This window comes from Mustela lutreola, chromosome 9, assembly GCF_030435805.1.
Source record: "Mustela lutreola isolate mMusLut2 chromosome 9, mMusLut2.pri, whole genome shotgun sequence".
Classification (NCBI taxonomy): domain Eukaryota; kingdom Metazoa; phylum Chordata; class Mammalia; order Carnivora; family Mustelidae; genus Mustela; species Mustela lutreola.
Window position 1 is genome coordinate 145443096 of NC_081298.1, and position 17627 is coordinate 145460722.

The window sequence follows — 17627 nt, forward strand, 5'->3', positions numbered from 1 at the left end:
AAGTCTGTCAACCTGATTCCCGAGAAATCACTTTCGTCTCAGGGGCAACATGGCAGAGTTGTTCTAAAGGTTTTGGAAAGGAGCTGAGCCGTCATGTCAAAGACATGAAGTTCAAATTTTGACCCAATAATTCTAGAACTCTATCTTAAACTACCCTATACTAACAATTGTGAATGCACATAAATAAAAATAACCCAAAGCCCTCTTTTATTTTCTTTAAAGATTTTATCTATTTATTTGAGAGAGAGAGAGAGAGCGAGCATCACGGGGCAGCAGTAGGCAGAGGGAGGAGCAGGCTCCCCATTGAGCAGGGAGCCCGACACGGACTCAATCCCAAGACCCTGGGACCATGACCGGAGCTGAAGCCAGATACTCAACCATCTAAGCCACCCAGGTGCCCCAAAGTCCTGTTTTAGAGGAACGATTAAACAATTGATGATAAATGTACAGAGCCGTTAGAAATGGGTTAAAAGGCCGGTGAATCAGGTGTTTGTGATGCCGTAAGTGGAGAGTGCCCAGAGCAGTATAAAGAGCTCAGCGAGGGGGATCAGCTCGCCTCACTCCCACTCAGCCCCTGCACCGGGGGTCGGCCACGCTAGCCCTGGGGAGCAGCACCCCTGGACTGGGGACAGGAGGCTGACCTCAGCCAGTGAGGGGAGGGGAGGGGCCGGGAAGCCAGAGTGAAAGCGAGTGGTCCGGGCTCCGGGTAAGGACACGAGCCGGTGCAGAGAGTAGAGGCTGCTGTCCTGGGAGGGCCCTTTGCTCTCCTGTTCCTTGTCTACAGCTGTCCTGCTGAACACGGCATAGAAATACCAAAACACTGTTAAATAAATAAAAAGCCTGAGTCTAGTGAGAATTCTAGAAGGTTCTGGAGATCTCCAAGGAGGCTGCGTCGTGCACACAGTCCCATGGGCTTTAAAAGCAGGAGGAGAACACGGAGCAGAGTGTGTTGGAGGGGAAGACACTGCAGGCCAGGCCCCTGGGGACGCCCCCGGGAGGCCCCATCCAGAGCCCGGACTCCTGTCACCTCGAGGACACTCTCGTTTTAGGAAAGTGAGGCTCCCCGTTGCCCAGCCACTCCCTCCCCTCCGCCCCCCCTCAGAGCATCAGGAGCCCCCAGCCAGCAGCCCAGCAGACCCCGGGCTTCCCCCAGGTCCGGCCACGGGCCATCTGGACAGTCCCTGCTCAAGGAAGACTCCGGAGCCGTCCAGGCCCCTCCCTCCCTGACTCACCTCCAGGCGGGTCCCCACAGCACAGTGAGGCGCGCAGGAGGGCCAGGGTCTCAGCAGAAATATTTAAAAATCCATGTTAAGGAAAAAAAAATCAAACTTTTATATTTTGTCTTTATATTTCAATCACCACGACACCCCGAAAAAGTTACTGGTCGCTGTCGAGACTCCGAAAAAATGGAAAAGCAGCATTACCGTGACACGAAGCCCATCATAAATGTGGGTAGAATTCAGCCTGCAAAACGACAGCACAGATGTGTCCCTGCCGCCTGCACACCTGTCCCTCCTCCAGGGCCGTGGCCCAGGACGCGGCTCCCACGGCAGCCCCGAGAGCCCCGGCGGGCGCCGACAAGAGCTGGGAAGCACTCCGGGACCCTGTCCTGGCACACCAGGGTCCTCTCTGCTCTCTGACCCCATCCGTCTTCCGCCCCCCTCTGTGCGGTATCGACCGCCCTGGCTCACGTTGCCTCAACACCGCCTTTGGAGCAGGACAGCGTGACAGTTCCCGGGCAGGGGCCGGGAGGGAGGAGACACAGCCGTGGCCCTCCTGGGTTCTCGGCCGCGCAGCTGACACACAGCTGAAAACGGGGAAAGCACACGTTGGTTTAATGGAAGTTTTACAAGACCCTGGAGCCTCGCTAAGGAAATGCAGACCCAGGAAGTGGGGAGGCCCGAGTGCTCACAGGGCCCCGGGAGACCTGCGCTGGGGGACACCCTACGTGGCCTCTGGCTAAGACAGCGCCCGGGGCATCTCTCCGGGGAGACTAGGATACCCTTTCCATGGCACCGCCTGGGCTCCTGTCCCTGAGGGCTGCGACCTGCTACAGGGGGAGGTCAGAGGCCCTCCTGGAACCGCTGTCCCCAGATTTCGCCACGTTTAAATATGATGCCCAAAGGCCATGTTTTGTCATAACATGTTCTGAACGTGGAACAGGTGTATGTGGGGGGGGTGTGAGTGTGTGTGTGTGTGGGTGTGGGTGTGGGGGTGGGGGTGGGGGTTGTGTAGTGAGATAAAGACAGAGATTAACATGAAAGACAGGGCAGGGAGGGTGGTGGTGATGAGGAAGCAGGACGGGGCTTAGAGCAGAGAGGCCGAGCCCTAGGGGGTCCTCGCCGCGTGTGCGGGTTGCCCGGTGCCCCAGTGGCTCCCACGCCCGGCCGAGGTCTCGTTCTCGGAGCTGCCGCGGTGGAACGTGCTGCCCACATCCGCTTCGGTTCCTGGGAAGGCGATCAGCTCTCTGGCAGGCCCAGCCCCGCAGACGGACCTCACACCTCCTCACGCCGTGGGCTCCTAGGCCAGAAGGAAGGGGCAGTGGACCCGGGACCCCCAGGCAGCAGCACCTCCGTCCCAGCGCTCTTCAGCACAAGCAGCTGTGGGAAAGCTGGATCGGAGACCCGTGCTGAGACGGAGGCGGACGCCTGCCCGCTGAGGCACCCCTGGGCCGCATGTAAAGCCACATTTATCATTTCCAAATTTTGATAATGCAGACCTCCACTCGGCCCTCGACTAAATCCTGACGCGTGCAAGCTTACTCTTCCGGAAACGTCCATTTCTGGTAAATGCACACCCACTGTTCGGCGATCGAGGGTAAGGGAATAGGAGGGGCGGCCAGGAACGGTCCACCGGGGTCAGAGCAAGGCCGGTGTGTGCTTCCCGCTCCACGCGGGAGGACCCCGTGCCTCGGCGGGAGGGACAGGCCGTGGGAGTTCAATCCTTGGCTAGAATGCCACCCCTTCGGGGCGTCCTGGAGTGAAGCTTCTAGCGGCAGCCGCCGGGGAGGCCACAGACACCCTGCGCCTCCCGGACGTCATCTGCCTCCATCCGCTGTGGGAGACCCAGCTTCCTGTCTCACCTTCCGCACAACGTCCTCCAGGTTCGTCGGTGTATTAGGGTGGCTCGGAAACGTGTCCCTGAGAATAGGACACGTGGGCAGAAGGATCTGAACGGTGAGAGGCGCCAAGGGCTGGGACGCCTGCCACGTTCCCCGCGTGCGGGTGTCAGCGGGTCACACTGTCCACTGGAGATTGCTGTGGAGTCAATGCTATGTGTCCCCCCACAGTCCTCTACTGAAAACCTGACCAGTGGGACAGTGTCAGGAGACGAGGCCTTCGGGGCTCACAGGTCACGGGGACGGTGCCCCCGTGACGGAGTTAGTGCCGCATCTGTGTTCCTTCTGGAGGAGGGACCAGGTGGCCCTCTGCAGACGGGGACCTGGGTTCTCTCCAGACGGATCTGGCCGAGCATGGACTTCAGATTCGCAGCCACGGCCTGGGAAGGATACATGGTGTTCCGTGGCTGCCGTGGCCCGCCTTCGCTGTCACAGAAATGCACCGTCCTGAGCACTCCGGACCTCCTGCCCCACACAGTGGCCCTTGGCCGCGGCTTTGAGAGCTGACAGGGTTTCGGCAGACAGAACGTCGGTCCAGAAAGTATTCAGGGATCCTGGCCACCAACGGGACTCCCTCAATGCCGTGGCCACAGAAACCCTGGTAAATGAGCCACGGCGGGGGCACGTGAGAGCCGGCAGGAGAAACTGAAGGGACACAAACCGGTACTCTGAGGTCTGGTTTCTCAAACCTGAAGGACGTGAGAGAAAGACAGAAAGGCTTGAACTTCTGGGCCAGAGGGCAGGCCGCATCTTGGCCAAGACATTTGGAGGTCACAGAGGAAAGCCATATCTCGGTCAAGATCTCGTGCTCTGTTTCCATGGATTTCCATACAGCATTTCAGACAGTGTCGGGTCCAATCCACGCAGCTCCCAGGACGAAACCATCAGAAAGGCAAGCAGGATGTGGCGGAGGTGTCCAGTCAGGGCGCAGAGACCTTCAGGCCCGGGGCCCGTGTTCTCAGTGTCTGTCTGCAGACCAGCCGTCCCGTGTCCTCGCCGTGCCCGGGGTGAGGTGCCCAGTGCCAGGCTGGCCGGGGGGGCCCGCCGGGGAGGGGAGGCCAGATGTGAGGCTTCAGGAGGGGCCGGTCGCCGTTTGCACTGTCCTAGCCTGGCTCTGCTGCCTTGTGGTTTGGGTATGAAATCACGGCATTTCTTTGTCATGACAACGGCTCTGACCCTAGGAGGCCGTGTCCTCCAGAGCACTCACGGCCCTTCCCGCCAGCGGGAGACTCATGGCTGGAGCTTGGAATGTGGAATCGCTTCGCACACAGGAGGCCTGAACCCCCTTTCCAAAGCCAGTGGGTGTTGCCTCGCCTTAGTGGGGAAGTGAGCTTCACTCCTGAGAGAGGCCAGGCTGGGGGAGAGGAACGCGGTCCCTGGGTCCCTCTGTGGGCGGTGCCGACCGCATGAGCACACGGCCTGCGTCCTCTGTGCTCGTGCTTCCGTCCCAGGGACGGGGACCTCCTGACCGCCGTTTGCTCTGCTTGCGGAGGGGCAGTGAGGGGGTTTGCATCGGAGGTGGACTTGGAAACAGGTTGCCCGGCACCCAGCCTGTGCAGCCAGCAGGAGGGGGTCCCGCGGGAGAAGGCTGTGGACAGCCGGGGAAGGGGCCCTCGTGGCTGCACCCCCACTGACGCGGGCACCTTCGGGACCTGTGGGGCTGGGCCTGGGCGCCCTCGGGGCTGTCAGCCCTCTGGAACAGCCTCCTGCCTCCATGCCGGCTGGCTCCGTCCACAGTTGCTGCCTCTCCAGGCAGGAGCTGAGCCTCGGAAGCCAGGGCGCAGCCGCATGTGGCCACCGGCAACGTGCACAGAGACCTTGGAAGTTAGGCTGAGCTCCCCAGGGAGGGCCCTGGAATTTTCTCATGAAGTGAGCCCCCTGGCTCCTTCGCAGGGTGGAGTGCACACCCACGCCGAGCTCCCTGAGCTCCCGTTCCCTGGCTGGGCTGACCTTCCCCTTCCTGGGGGGCTGGGTAACGGGAGGCTTGTTTACAGGGACTGTGTGCAGACTTGGAGATTAGGAAGCATTAGTCAGCCGGCTGCAGCCGCTAGGGCCAGCCAGCCAGCCCACGCTATTGTTCCGAAAGTGCTTAACTTATTAGAAGGGATTACGGGCATCTTTGGCAAGAGCTAATGATTCACCTGCGTTAGCCCAGCACATGCTCAGCGAGGCTCAGTGCTCTTCTGGTTGGGAGTGAAATGGGAGGTGCCGACTCCTCAGGGCTCTGCCCTTCCCTCGAGGGAAGCAAGAACCCCCCCACCCCAGGCGGCTCACAGAGACTGGGGATTTTACGCAAAGCGCCCCCTCTTGCAGAGGCTTAGAATTTCCGCGCTTCTCATGGCCTGTTTCCCTTTGCTGCCCCCTCAGCCTGGGAAAGTGGATGCCCTCCTCCCGGGGGCGGGGCGTCAAGCGTCCTCTCTAGGGGAGCCCCATGACCTGGTCAGGGACATCTGGGTAAGGTTCTCTGAGCTTCAGACAAAGGGCTTCTTATCTAGAGTTAGAAACTTGCCCAGCAAACCAATGTGGTCTGTTTTCACCAGGCCGGCAAGTTGGGCGCCAGAGAAGGGCTGGGGGCGGTGAGGGTTTCCCAAGGTGGCAGTGGGGCCAGGATGGAGGGGGAAAGTCGTGCAGTGGAGGTTTTGCAGGCCTTCTACGGAGAGAAGGGATGGACTGTGGTGCTGAGTTATTCGTGACCCCTGTGGGCCATGCACGTGTCCCATGACTTAGGTCCCCTTCCGTCTGGGTGCTCACGGGGAAGCTTGTGTTTGCCCCAGACTGTGGGTTTCTCGGGAAGGGGGGCCACCCAGGGGCTTCGGTAACTCGCTACACAGGCTCGGTCCTCACCAGCCTTCTCCAGGCCTCAAGCCCCAAGTGGAGAGTGACAGAGACCCCAGAGGGCCTGCGTCTGCTGCTGGGCGGGTTACAGGTCTGGGTTACCCAACCCCCTGCCTTCCAACGTCTGGGAATGGAGTGGAGATGGTCACGGTGTGGGTCTTCACGCCCCGTGGTTCTTTTAGGGTCCCTTAGCCTGCCTCAGACAGGCTGGCTCACCTCACCTCTCCAGGCTCAGCTGTCGTCCCTTCTCCCAGAACGACAAACATAGGGGCCCGGGAAGACCCCCCGCACGTGTGTCGATAGGCTGGGTGGGCGCCTGCTGCGTGTGCCCAGGGCCTGGGTCATGGTCCTCAGTTGGGACTCTCTGCTGCCAGACCCCGTCCGGCGGGCGCAAGGAGAGCCGCCGCGGTCTGAGAAAAACCCTGAGTTCACCCGTGGCTCGACCTACACAGACACCTGAGCTACGTGGATTTTACGGACATTCCTCAGGGGCAACTAGAACTCGACCCTCCAAGCAAAGAGGCTTGTTAAGATTTCTCCTGCCAGGCGCCTGGGGGGCTCAGTGGGTGAGGCCTCTGCCTTCAGCTCAGGTCATGGTCTCAGGGTCCTGGGATCCAGCCCCGCATCCGGCTCTCTGCACCTGCTTCCCCCCTGCCTCTCTGCCTCCTTGTGATCTCTCTATCAATAAATAAAATCTTTAAAAAAGAAAAAATTTCTCTCTCCTTGACCGTTGGCAAGGTGTGGGATGCCTGGGCAGGGCCGGGGAGAGGCAGGGCTGCTGAGAGACGGCGCCGCACCCTAGAGCATCCCGTTCACGTGCCCCTGGCCTTCTCGGTGGAGGCCAGCGCCCTAGCCTCGCCTTCGAGCCCCTCAGCCACGCCACACGCCCTAATTTTGGGGCTATGACCAGCCCGCGTGCCAGGCACCTTCCCTGCTGCGGCTCACGACGGCTTACGAGGGAGACGGGCCCTGCGACGCGACCACAGAACTTGATTCCATCCCTGCCCTGCTGCCTCTGACCCCTGAACCTCAGCCTCGCTGGGAGCTCAGAACGTGACCTTGCCTGGGAGAGGTCAGCTATGGGGACGAAGCGCTGCTGGGAAGAGATGGCAGGCACGGCTGGCAGCCGAGCCTGGAAGAGGGAAGGGCCACCGGAGGCACAGACACAGGGAGCACTGAGAAGGGCCCTGGGCAGAGGCGGGAGGGCCAGGAGCACCAAGGGTACTGAAGAGATGCCAGTGGCAGATTCTGTCCTGGAGCCGCCAGGAGGACCCCACGCAGCTGATGCCTTGCTGGCGGGCTCTGGGCCTCCAGGACGAAGCCACCAGACTCGTGCTGACCGGGGAAGGTCTGAGGGTGGCTGCAGCTGGTGGAGCGGTTGGGGGCTGGGCGGGCGCACAGGGCCCACCAGGGGAGGGATTCCCAGGAGGGGCGTGCAGGTTGCTGAGGGAGGCCCTAGCCTCAGGCACAGCCAGGTTCTGCAAGGCGCTGACTCATCGTCTGGGAATGGCCCCACGGCGGCCTTCCAGCCTTCCAGACTCCCAGACTCCGGGGCCCACCCAGACCCCAGGAAGCCTCCCGGGCAAGGAGCGGGCTCAGCCCACTGGGCTCTTGCACAGCACTGGGTGCAGGCGGCCCCTGCACTTCTCATCCCGCTGCCTCCTGTCGCAGAAGGGGAAACGGTGACCCAGGAGAGACATGAGGGGCGAGGAGTGTGAGGCTGCCTGGGCCTGGTCCAAACCCCGCACCCTGCTCCACGCACATCCTCGAGGACAGCCCCGTCTGCCAGGGAGACAGGCAGGCAGACCGATGTCATCACTACTCTGGGAAGGGGTGGCAGGAAATACAAGCGGCCGACTTGGGGGGGACCCTGTGGGCACGGACAAGGGTGGCTCTCAGGAGTGGGAGCAGCTGGCCGAGTCGGGGAGACACTGGCCCTGACCCCACACCCCAGCTCCACAGCCTCAAGGCCAGGGCCAGCCCTGGCTGGGGGGGGCTGCGGCATGGAGGGCTGGCTCAGCTTCCCGAACTGCCAGGCGACAGGCCCCGGGTGGGCCCAGTCTTCAGAGAACAGGGGGCCTGGGGTGGAGAGCAGCCCCCTAGCAGAGGAGCCCTGCCGGACGCCCGAACAGTTAACCCCACAGCGGGCAGGGACCGAGCTGCGGAACGGAGAAGCTCACAGGGTGTACGTACAGGGCGTGTTGGATGCCCCACACACCAGGCGCCAAAGCTGTTTTGCGAACCATCGCCTTTGCCCACTTACATCCGAAGTCTGGACTGGGAAGGGGAGGGGTCGGCACTGTGACATAGTCTCTGTCCCCTGCAGGGGGGATGGGCCAGAAGGCCCAGAAGACAGGGTCCCCGGGAGGGAGGATCTCTGGTGATGGGGGCTGTGGGCTGGCGGGGGCGGGGACGGCCAGCGGCTGAGGAGAGCGAGGTCGGGAGAGCAGGCGGCCTCCTCCGCAAGGAGCACCACCTGCGACTGAGTTCACGGCTCCGCAAAGTGGGCGGAGGACAAGGGTGGGGACAGCTTCCAGGCCGGAGTTTTGGGAAAGCAGTTTGGAGGATCGAATTCGTGATTCAGGAGGAAAAACACACGTTCAGGGAGAGTCAGGTTTCGTGTCGCTGACGTGGTTAGCTTGAAATTCCTGTGGGGCGATCAGGTGGGGGCCTGTAGACCGCGCGGTGCGCGGAGGCAGGAGTGTCCAGCGCGGGACGCTTGCGCCTGCTTAGAATACAGCACCCTGGGATGGCTTATGCTGGTCCTCGGTGACCAGGAAAGTTGCTCCACGTGGTCGTGGGGACAATGGCCTCGAAGACACGCACAGAAGCCTCGGGACGGCAGTTCAGCTGCCCCCAGATGGGGACCCTGAAAACCGTGTGTCACGCAGGCATGTGCTCATCCGTCCCCAGGAGAGAGCCTGGCCACTCGCCTGTCTCACCCCGACACCCTGCGGTGCACCTGGGTTAGAGTGCCGCACGGTGGACACGTCGCAGACCGGGGCTGGACACTGGTTCTTGGTGATGGCCCTCATCTGTCAGACGCAGGCATTGGGTTCTCGTGGGACTCAGTGGATAACGCGCAGAGCTTTAGAACAGAATTGCAGACGTGTACGTGTGTGACTCGGTGTCCCTCCTCTCCATAGCTTGTCCGGACTGCCGGCGGTGCGGCCCAAGTCCCACTTGGTGGGTCCAGGGCTCTCCTCTGGGTGTGTCCTCCAGGGAGGGAGCTAAAGGGTCCTGAGCGAGGTCCACCTGGCCCAGACCTGAACCCAGGACTCGACACAATGTCCTCTGTGCTCCAAACAGTGCCCTGGGGCCAGCAGGGGCAGAAAGCAGGTCTCAGGGCACAGGCAGGGGCCCGACTGGCCGGCTTCAGTCCTGTCGCCACTTGTGTGTGTTCAGAGCGAACGGAGGGGAGGCTGCTAGACGGAGAGGGATGAGAGAGCGAGAGAGGGAGAGGTAGAGCGCGGGGGACAGGGAGAGGGAGTGAGAGGCCCCTTGGAACCGTGCCTGGAACAAAGTGAGCACTTGAACCGCTTCTACAAAACAACGACCAAAAAAAAAGAAAAAAAAACCCCACCAAAACCCCGACCCTCTCTCTGCACACACGCGGAGAGCGCAGCTGGCGGGGCGAGATGGGAGGCCCCCAGCTCCCAAGTGCAGACCCGGACTTGTCCCCGGAAGCCCCAGCGACCCTCGGCACCAGGGAGCCTCCAGAGAGGGCTGCCCGGCGGCCCCTAAGCAGGGACGCGGTTGCTGCCGCTTCACGCCAAGCCTGAGGTCCCGCCCCGCCCCGCCCCAGCCCTCGGGGAGGGTGCGAAGGGAGGAGCCGCGCGCATGTGCACAGCTGGCGCCCCCCCCCACCGCCCCCAGCACACAGCTGGGACGTGGGCCGTGCGGGCGGGCGCAGTCCGGAGCCCGCAGGGTCGCGCCGGGCCCCGCCGGTCCTCTCGCGTCCGAGCGTCGCGCGCCCAGGGCCATGGCCGTGCGACCCGCGGGCCCCGCGCGCCGCTGCCTGCTGGCGCTGGTGCTCTGCTGCGGCTGGGGGGCGCTGGCCACGGTCGCCCCGAAGTCGGGCGCCGGCTGTCCGAGCCGCTGCCTGTGCTTCCGCACCACCGTGCGCTGCATGCATCTGCTGCTGGAGGCCGTGCCCGCCGTGGCGCCGCAGACCTCCATCCTGTGAGTGCGGCGGGGCGCGCGGCCGGGGTCGAGGGGTGGGGGGACCCGGGCGGGGGACCAGAACGGGTAGGCAGGGCTCTGGGTTTGGGGCTGAGCAGTGGCCCTCGGGCCTTTGTCCGCCTTGGCCCGGGCGCGGAGGGCGGACCTGAGCGCGGGGCGCGCGGCCTCCGGAGCTTCCTTTGTTAGCAGCTCGGAGTCCCCGGCGGGACGGGGGAGCTGCGGGGGCCGCCCGTCCGAGTCCCGCTCGCCGCCCCTGCCCGGCCCCCTCCCTGGGTGTCCGCGCCCCCTCGGCGCCCAGCTCTCCCCGCTCCCGCCCCTCTCCGTCCCCGCCCCGCCCGAACGCGGTGCACGGGTCGCCCCCCTCCTCCGCGCCTCCCCTGCCCGCTCCCTGTCCTGTTGGTTTCCCTTCTCCGCGCCCCCTTCTCCCTCTGCGGCCTCTCTCGGTCCGCTGCAGATGGGCGCGCCCCCGCGCCTCGCCGTCCTCCAGGACCGCGGTAGCCGCGTCCCCTCCTTGGGGGACCTTCCCTCGCGGCCCCTCAGGGACCCGTAGCGGCGCCCTTGTCCCCGCATCCGCTGGGCGCGGAGAGCCTCCTGCCCGGCGGCCCCCGGCTCGAGGGGCGCGCGTCCCGCGGACTTGGACGGTGCCCCAGCGAGCGCGGCCGCCGCGGTGCGGGTCTGCGAGTTCCGGGGCGGCCCCGGTGTGCGCCGAGGGCTCGGGCGCGTTTCCGCCCGGGCGCGCCTCTCACGGGGCTGCCGCCCTCGGCGCCACTTGGCGCTCAAGTGGGTACAAAGTGTCGCGCACTTGGCCTCTGCGCGGCGCAGACACCGCGCGGACCTCGCCCCTCCCCGGAACGCCCCCTCCCCGGAGGCCGACCCCGACCCTCGGCCGCGGCGCAGGCCTAGTGCAGCCTCCAGCGTTCCGGACGCGCCCCCTGATGAGGGGCTCTCCAGATCTGTAGAGGCGGGCGCCGGCCGTCTCCGCGTCCTACAGCTGTCCTTCTGGAAGCCAAAAATAGTTTCCACTTTTCTTGGCTGAGCCGGACTCCTTTTGGCACCGCCCAAGAGCCTGCAAAAGTTGTAAAATCGTGAGCGAACCATAGGAAGTGGGCGGAGGGCGTTGAACTGTGAGAGCCAGTCCCAGGCGCAGCGCTCCTGGCCGCCGACCGTGCCGCGGGGGCCGCGGGGTCTTTGGCGGGAGCCAGCAGCGCTGTTCTTCAGGGAGAGAGCGGGTTCCTTTCCGGAGGGTCTGTGCGGCCCTGGCCTCCACGGGGGCAGCGCTGAAGCCGGGGGCTGCAGGTGGCGCAGCTGGGGTTGTCGGACAGGGAGAATTTCCTCCCTGAGTCGCCGTAGAAAGCTGGACCCCGAAGCCGCTTTTCACATCTGGCGGGTGCTGGGCTTTGCCGCCACATCTTAATTGTTTTTAAAAAGAGCCGGACTCCAAGTTAGGAGGGTTGCAGAACCAAAACGGGGTCTTCGGCCTACCCTGCCTGGCGCAATTCGCCACAGAGACCTCAGGTGTTTCTAAAATAGCCCAGGGCAAGCCCGGAAAGTGACAAAGTGACCTCGTGGTGAGCCCGCAGGGTTTCCAGACGGCTTTCATTGACATCAGCTTTACCTTCTGTCTGCACGGATTTTGTAGTTTCAGAAATGTTTTTTTTTTTAAAGATTTTATTTACTTATTTGACAGAGATCACAGGCAGAGAGACAGGCAGAAAGAGAGGGGGAAGCAGGCTCCCTGCAGAGCAGAGAGCCCAGAGCCCAGAGCCCCATGTGGGGCTCGATCCCAGGACTCTGGGATCATAACTTCAGTGGAAGGCAGAGACTTAACCCGCTGAGCCACCCAGGCGTCCCCAGAAATGATTTGAAAAGACCTTGCTTAGTCTCATGGAGTCCTTGAGGCAGACCAAACGCAGGCTCTGCCGACCAAGTCCCTTGCACAAGGAAGCCAGCTTGCACAGATTATCGGTGAAATGAGCACACACCCACTTTGCCACTCTGCAAACCAAGGTCCAGAAGAGGCTGCCAGTGGAGACCCTGGGACCCAGCTGGGGCCCAGTCCCGCTGTGATAGGTTCCCTAGGGGGACATTTTGCAGGTCACTGGACCCTGGACAGAGGTCACAGGAGCCAGGGTAGTCATGGTGAAGGCACAGGCTTTGGGAAACTGAGGGGACAGTCCAGACGGGAGCCCCTGGCGGGCATGCAGGACACGAAGAGGACTGCGGCCCAGTTCGTCGGTCCCGGTGGGGGCATGGTAGGTGCTGTCACGTGACAGACTGCTCCTGCAGAAATCTTTAATTTTCCCTTGTGGCTTGTCTCCCAGATCCCTGCTCTCATACACCATGACTTTTCCCCCCCTATTTTTAAAGAAATGACTTGGTAGAAATTGGGAACTTAAAAATAAGAAGATAAATCAGACAGAACCTGACCCCCCAATTAGCTGGACCATGTGACCCTGTGTCGTCCCTTTGTTTTCAGGACCTCCCTACTGGCACCCGCAGCCCCGAAAAAGATGGAGTCGGAGCCCCTGGTCTGAGTTCCCGTGCTCTCCGGGAGTGTGTTCAGGCTGGGCCCTCCCCGGGTGGTTGAGGTTCGTCCCTGGTCGGGGCCTCAGAAATCGCGGTTTGTGGCTGTGCTGGGCTTCCAGACGGGTTTGGCCCCAGCTCATGCCCACTGGCAGCACTGGCTGGTATTGCAGAGGGAACCGCACCGGCCCGGCTGTGGTCTGGAGCCTGGGGCTGCGGTGGGCCTCTCTGGTCCGCAGGCCCCCTTCTCTGCCACCTCCAGGACCTCCTTCCCCACCAGCGGCTGCGCTAATGTAGAAATGCTGTTCTGGTTGGGAATGTTCTGGTCTGCTGAGCAGCACAGTAGAAGCTCGTCCCCAGGATCATTAAAAAGCGAGGACTAAAGCAGTAGGACATTTCTGCCCTCTGGCCCCCTCTGGGGTTCTGGCCTCGCGCCCTACTCCCTGCCCGCCCCCCAGCCCCTTTCCTCCCCTGTAGCCTCCACTGTGAGGTCATGGGAATTGACTCCGAAGCTGACATCCAGAGACGCCCCAGGCCATGCCAGACCACCGTCCATGTGACAGGAAGCCCTGGGGCGCAGCCCAGCCCCAAAGTAGGCGGGGTCTCTGCCCACCAAACAGCTGCCCCGTTCTGCCGCCTCAGCTTGCTGATCAGCGGCTGGGTTTGGGATCTGTGCCTGTGTCCAGTTCCACCCCGGGGCACACGTGGTCCCCTGGAGCCCTGGAGAGCGTGGGCCTGCCGGCGGGGGAGGAGCGGCAGCTGGTGCAGGGCTGGCCCGGTGGCTCCACGGGAAGCTGCTAGGAGCGCCCCCAGCACTGTGCACCTGGGGACCCCAGTGCTCCCGCTCCGTGGGTGGGGACCCCAGTGTTCCACGGGCACCTCTGGGGATGGTGGTGCATAGCAGCCCTCTCTCGTCCCTCAATCCCCGTCCCCTGGAGATGAGCACCCCGGCCCCCCAGCCCTGACGTCCCCCACCTCCCTGGAGCTCCTCAGACTGGGCTGTCGGGAGAATCTCCCTTCCCACCAACTTCTCTGTGCGCAAACGAGTCTCATGGGAGTTCAGCAGAGATGCATCTGTGGGCTGGGAGGTGGGGTGGGCGGTGGGGTCCCTCCCGCTGCTGTTCTCTGCGCGCTTCCGTGCTGTCGGCTCCTAGGAAGCACCTCACTGCTGACCCTGCCTTCTGGGGATGCTCTCAGCGCCTGGGAAGGTTGGCCTGAGCCCTAGGAGGCCAGTCCGTGGGCCTCCTCTGGGCTCTGCAGGACCCTTGGGAGCCGTGCTGACGTTCGAGCCTTTGGCTTACTTGGAGCAGGTTCCTGATTTTCCACGTCATGCTGTGAGGATGAAGTCCGAGTCTTGTTGATCGCAGCTTGGATGTGTTTGACGGGCGCTCTAGGACTATGTGAAAATACAAGGTACTGGTGATCTGTCTTCCCAGAACGGTGGCGGACCCATTCCCTGCATGGCAGACGGCTCCTGGGGTCCCTGCACATGGGCGGCTGCTGTCATCACAAGTGACCCGTGTGCCGCGGTCTGAGGAGGAAACTGTTCTGCCTTCAGGGGAAGCTCTGAGGGACCTCCCGCTCCGGCCACATGCGGCGTTTGCCCTCGGAGTGGCTTGTGTGCGGTTCCGGGTGTTTGCAGAGCCGGCTCCGCCATCCGTGTTTTCGCCCCATCGAGGGAAGGGGTGGTAAAGGCTCGTCGGTCCCTGCAGCTCGGCTCCGTGCGCCGGTCCTGCTTCACCTGCCTTCTCTGCCCAGCCGCGGGACTCAATTTCCCTCCATAGAGATGCCCGGCCACTGTGGGCTTCCCTCCCATGGCCCGGGTGCCGCACGGCGGACTCAGTGTCTGGGCACAAGTGCTCGGAGTTGTTCAGAGCCCGGACAAGTCTGCTCTGCCAGCCACGCCCGCGGGAGGGGGCGAGGGCCCACGGCCAGCGGGGGACACAGGCATCCCTACAAGGGCGTGTTGGGCAGACCCAAGGGCCATCGTCTGCGGAGAATGAGGCTTCAGCATGACGTGTCCGCAGAAGTGGAGAAAATCCCCATCTGCAAAATGGATCTCATCATGGAAAACCAGGTAGAAGTCTGGTTTGCACCGGGCCGGGGCGTTTTCTCTTTCTGATGGGAGATGCTGGGCCTCCCTCGGGTGTCACAGCAGGAAGAAACGAGCAGATGCCCACAGGACAGCCGAGCTCTGCCGTCCAAGGGCAGGGCTGCTGGTTCCTGGACTCCACGTGCCGAACCCCGCATGTGCGGACCCCATGTCCGTCCCCAGATGAGAGCGGGGCTTTATTGGTGTGGACGATAATCTTACCGACAGCTTAAAATCTTCTAAATCGATCATTTCGATGGTTTATATTTTGTCTTGAAGTTAATTTAGAAAAACACAAATTGTGCTTTCTCTTCCCCTGCCCCTGGGCTTCTCTCCATGCTCGTCCCGTCCGCCAGCAGCCTCGAGGGTAAATCCTGGGTCTGCACCGGCCGGGATCGCTGAGGTTCCGTTGAAACAGTTACGTTCCTGGTGTGCCGTCAATCCAGACAGACACGGAGTTAAGGAGAGCTTCCCGCGTTCCCTGGGGTCCCCGTTGCCTGGCTGGCCTACATCATTCATCTCCTGACTCATGTCTTTACTCTGGAATCTGCTGCTCTGTCCCTCCACAGCCGGGGGCACAGAGCTTCCGAGGCAGATCCCTGGTGAAGAAAGAGCGAGCAGACCCCCGCCGTGTCCCAGGCACCCCGTCCCTCTGTAGGATTTTCTTGGGCCCCCTTTGCTCGTGGGGTTCTGGATCTGCTTGCCAGGGGATCCTCGGCCCCGGAAGGTGGGGTCAGGCCGTCTTCCCGGTTGGAAGCCCAGGCCAGGGCAGGTGGAGGAGTTGGAGGAGCCGGGCTCCACCCCTTGGCGGGAACAGGCTCTGGTCTCAGGAGCCTGGGAGCTCAGAGGTTCATCCCGGCTTTTGTTCTGTGTCCTGGTCTGCAGAGGAAGCTTAGTTGGTGATTAGGCCCTTTTCTGACCTTTGTCCCGGTGAATTTTCGCTTAAGAAGAAAAGACTTGTTGAGGCACAATTAACATTGTAAAAAGTTCACCTATTCAAAGTGCTGAGTTTTGACCTGGTCCTTTTCCTGTGAAGCCCACATCACAGTCAGGTCGGGGAAACTCCCTGGCCCCGGAGAGCTCCCGCCCCCTCCCGCCCCCTCCCGCCCCCTCCCTGCCCCTTGGCCTCACTGAGGTTGCTGGGTTGGCTTTCACGGAGGGGATACTGGTCGGTCTTTGTTCCCTTCCTGGAGTGGCTGTGTCTGGTTTGGGCACATCAGGGTCAGTCTCATCTCCGAGGCTGAGTTCCGAACAGGCCTTCCTTTTCCATATTTGGGGGGGAGTGTGGGCAGAACTGGTTTGGGTTCTTTCTGTGTCTGGCAGAGCTTGCCTGGGAAGCCTCCAGGCTCGGGCTGTCCTTGCAGGAGGGTTTTGCAGGACAGCAAGGCCCTTCCCGGGAGTCTGGGCAGGGCTGCGTTCCTTCCTGAATGAGCTGTGCTTGTGCTCCTCATAGTACCCCCCTCCCCCCTCCAGGACTCCCCCTTACTCCTCTTCTCCTGCTCATCAGCAGACAAAGGGGCGGCTTCTGCTGCTTGAGCTCGGTCGGTTCCGCGGAACTTTGCAGAAACCTCACCCTGGGATTCCCTGGTTTCTCTCTCGTTTTCTGATTTATTAGTTTCTCCTGTGACCTTTGTTTCTTCCTTTCTTACACTTTGGACCCTGTCCTGTGTCTGCTCATGTGTCTGGGTGGCGCCCTACGGATTCCTCTGGGCATCACCCCAGGCTCGGGGTCCTGCCATTCGGCTGCCTCAGTCTCCCCACATGCACGGCATCATCCCTGCTCCTGTGCGGTGACCTGGGGAGCTGGTGTTGTCTCGGGGATCCTGAGTTTGTTGACTGTGCTGTCTGCACAACACTCGTTTCCTGTATTTCAGGAGTTTTCGGTCGCGTGGGGCAGGAGAGCAGGGCTGGTCGCTGCTACTCCCCATGGTGTTCCAGTGTGAGCCCCCACGCCTTTTTATTTCTGATTAAAAAACGACAAACTTTAAATTTTTCTGCAACAGCGTGTCTTAAAAAGTAAAAGAAGGAAATACCGCCGCGTTCCCGTGCCCAAGTCGGGATTCAGAGAGATCAGAATCCGTCCCTTCTGCCTCTGGAGCGCCCTTTTGTGGTCCGGGCGGTGTGACCGCATCCCGAGGCTGCCGTCACGCCAGCCTGCCCTCCTCCCGCAGTGCGGGTACTCCTGGGTGGGCGGCTGCCCTTGGGGGTTCTGCTCTGAGCCAGGGGCCCGCATGCTGGGCTGTCGGACAGCTGCCCATGGTGGGCAGACAGTCCGGACTGGAGAGGGCCCGGCCCCTGCGCTGAGGCTCGCATGGGCGGCCTCCGACTGTAGGGGCGGAGGTGAGTAGCCGAGCCCAGCCGGGTACTTACAGTCCGACTCCTGAAGAAGGTGTTGGCCACAACAGGGACTCGGGGACCCAGGCCGTCCGGTCGCACTGTCCCCCCTCCACCCTGCTCTACGCTGTCCCAGCAGGGGAGGATTTGAGATCCTGAGCAAGGCCTGGCGTGGTGACTGCCGTCCGCCGTCCCAGCCTGGGGACGCCGATCAGTGCGCGGCGGAGAGGGCCAGGGCAGTGCGGGCATCTCCCGAGTGGGGGCGACGGCTGGGCTGCACTTGGTGGCCCGTGATGACCGCGGTCCTGGTCAGGCCCCACGTCCTGTGCCCTCCGCCGCGGCTGCTGCTGTCCCTGTCCCCGAGGGGCTCGGACCTCTCGCCCCCCTTCTCACTGAGGTCCGCTGGGGGTTGTGCGGCTGCTGGCCACTCTTTTCTGGACACCGTGACCCCCGCCTCGCTTCACGCTGGCTCTGGGCTGTGCAGATGCCGCCACGGGGAGACTTCTAACAGTTGACTTATCCCGTGCAGAGGGTTGCCCGGTG

The 17627-nt window shown here is 62.5% G+C and overlaps 1 protein-coding gene across 2 annotated transcripts in view; it reads left to right on the forward strand.

Annotated features, from left to right (window-relative positions):
* The first annotated feature begins 9843 nt into the window (after nt 1-9843).
* Nucleotides 9844-17627, forward strand: part of PXDN (peroxidasin) — a 69553-nt gene continuing 61769 nt past the window's right edge. For both annotated transcript variants that reach the window (XM_059132793.1, XM_059132794.1), the window contains exon 1: nt 9844-10135. In XM_059132793.1, coding sequence (XP_058988776.1) covers nt 9936-10135 — 200 coding nt within the window. In that variant the 5' untranslated portion in view covers nt 9844-9935. The remainder of the gene's footprint in view (nt 10136-17627) is intronic.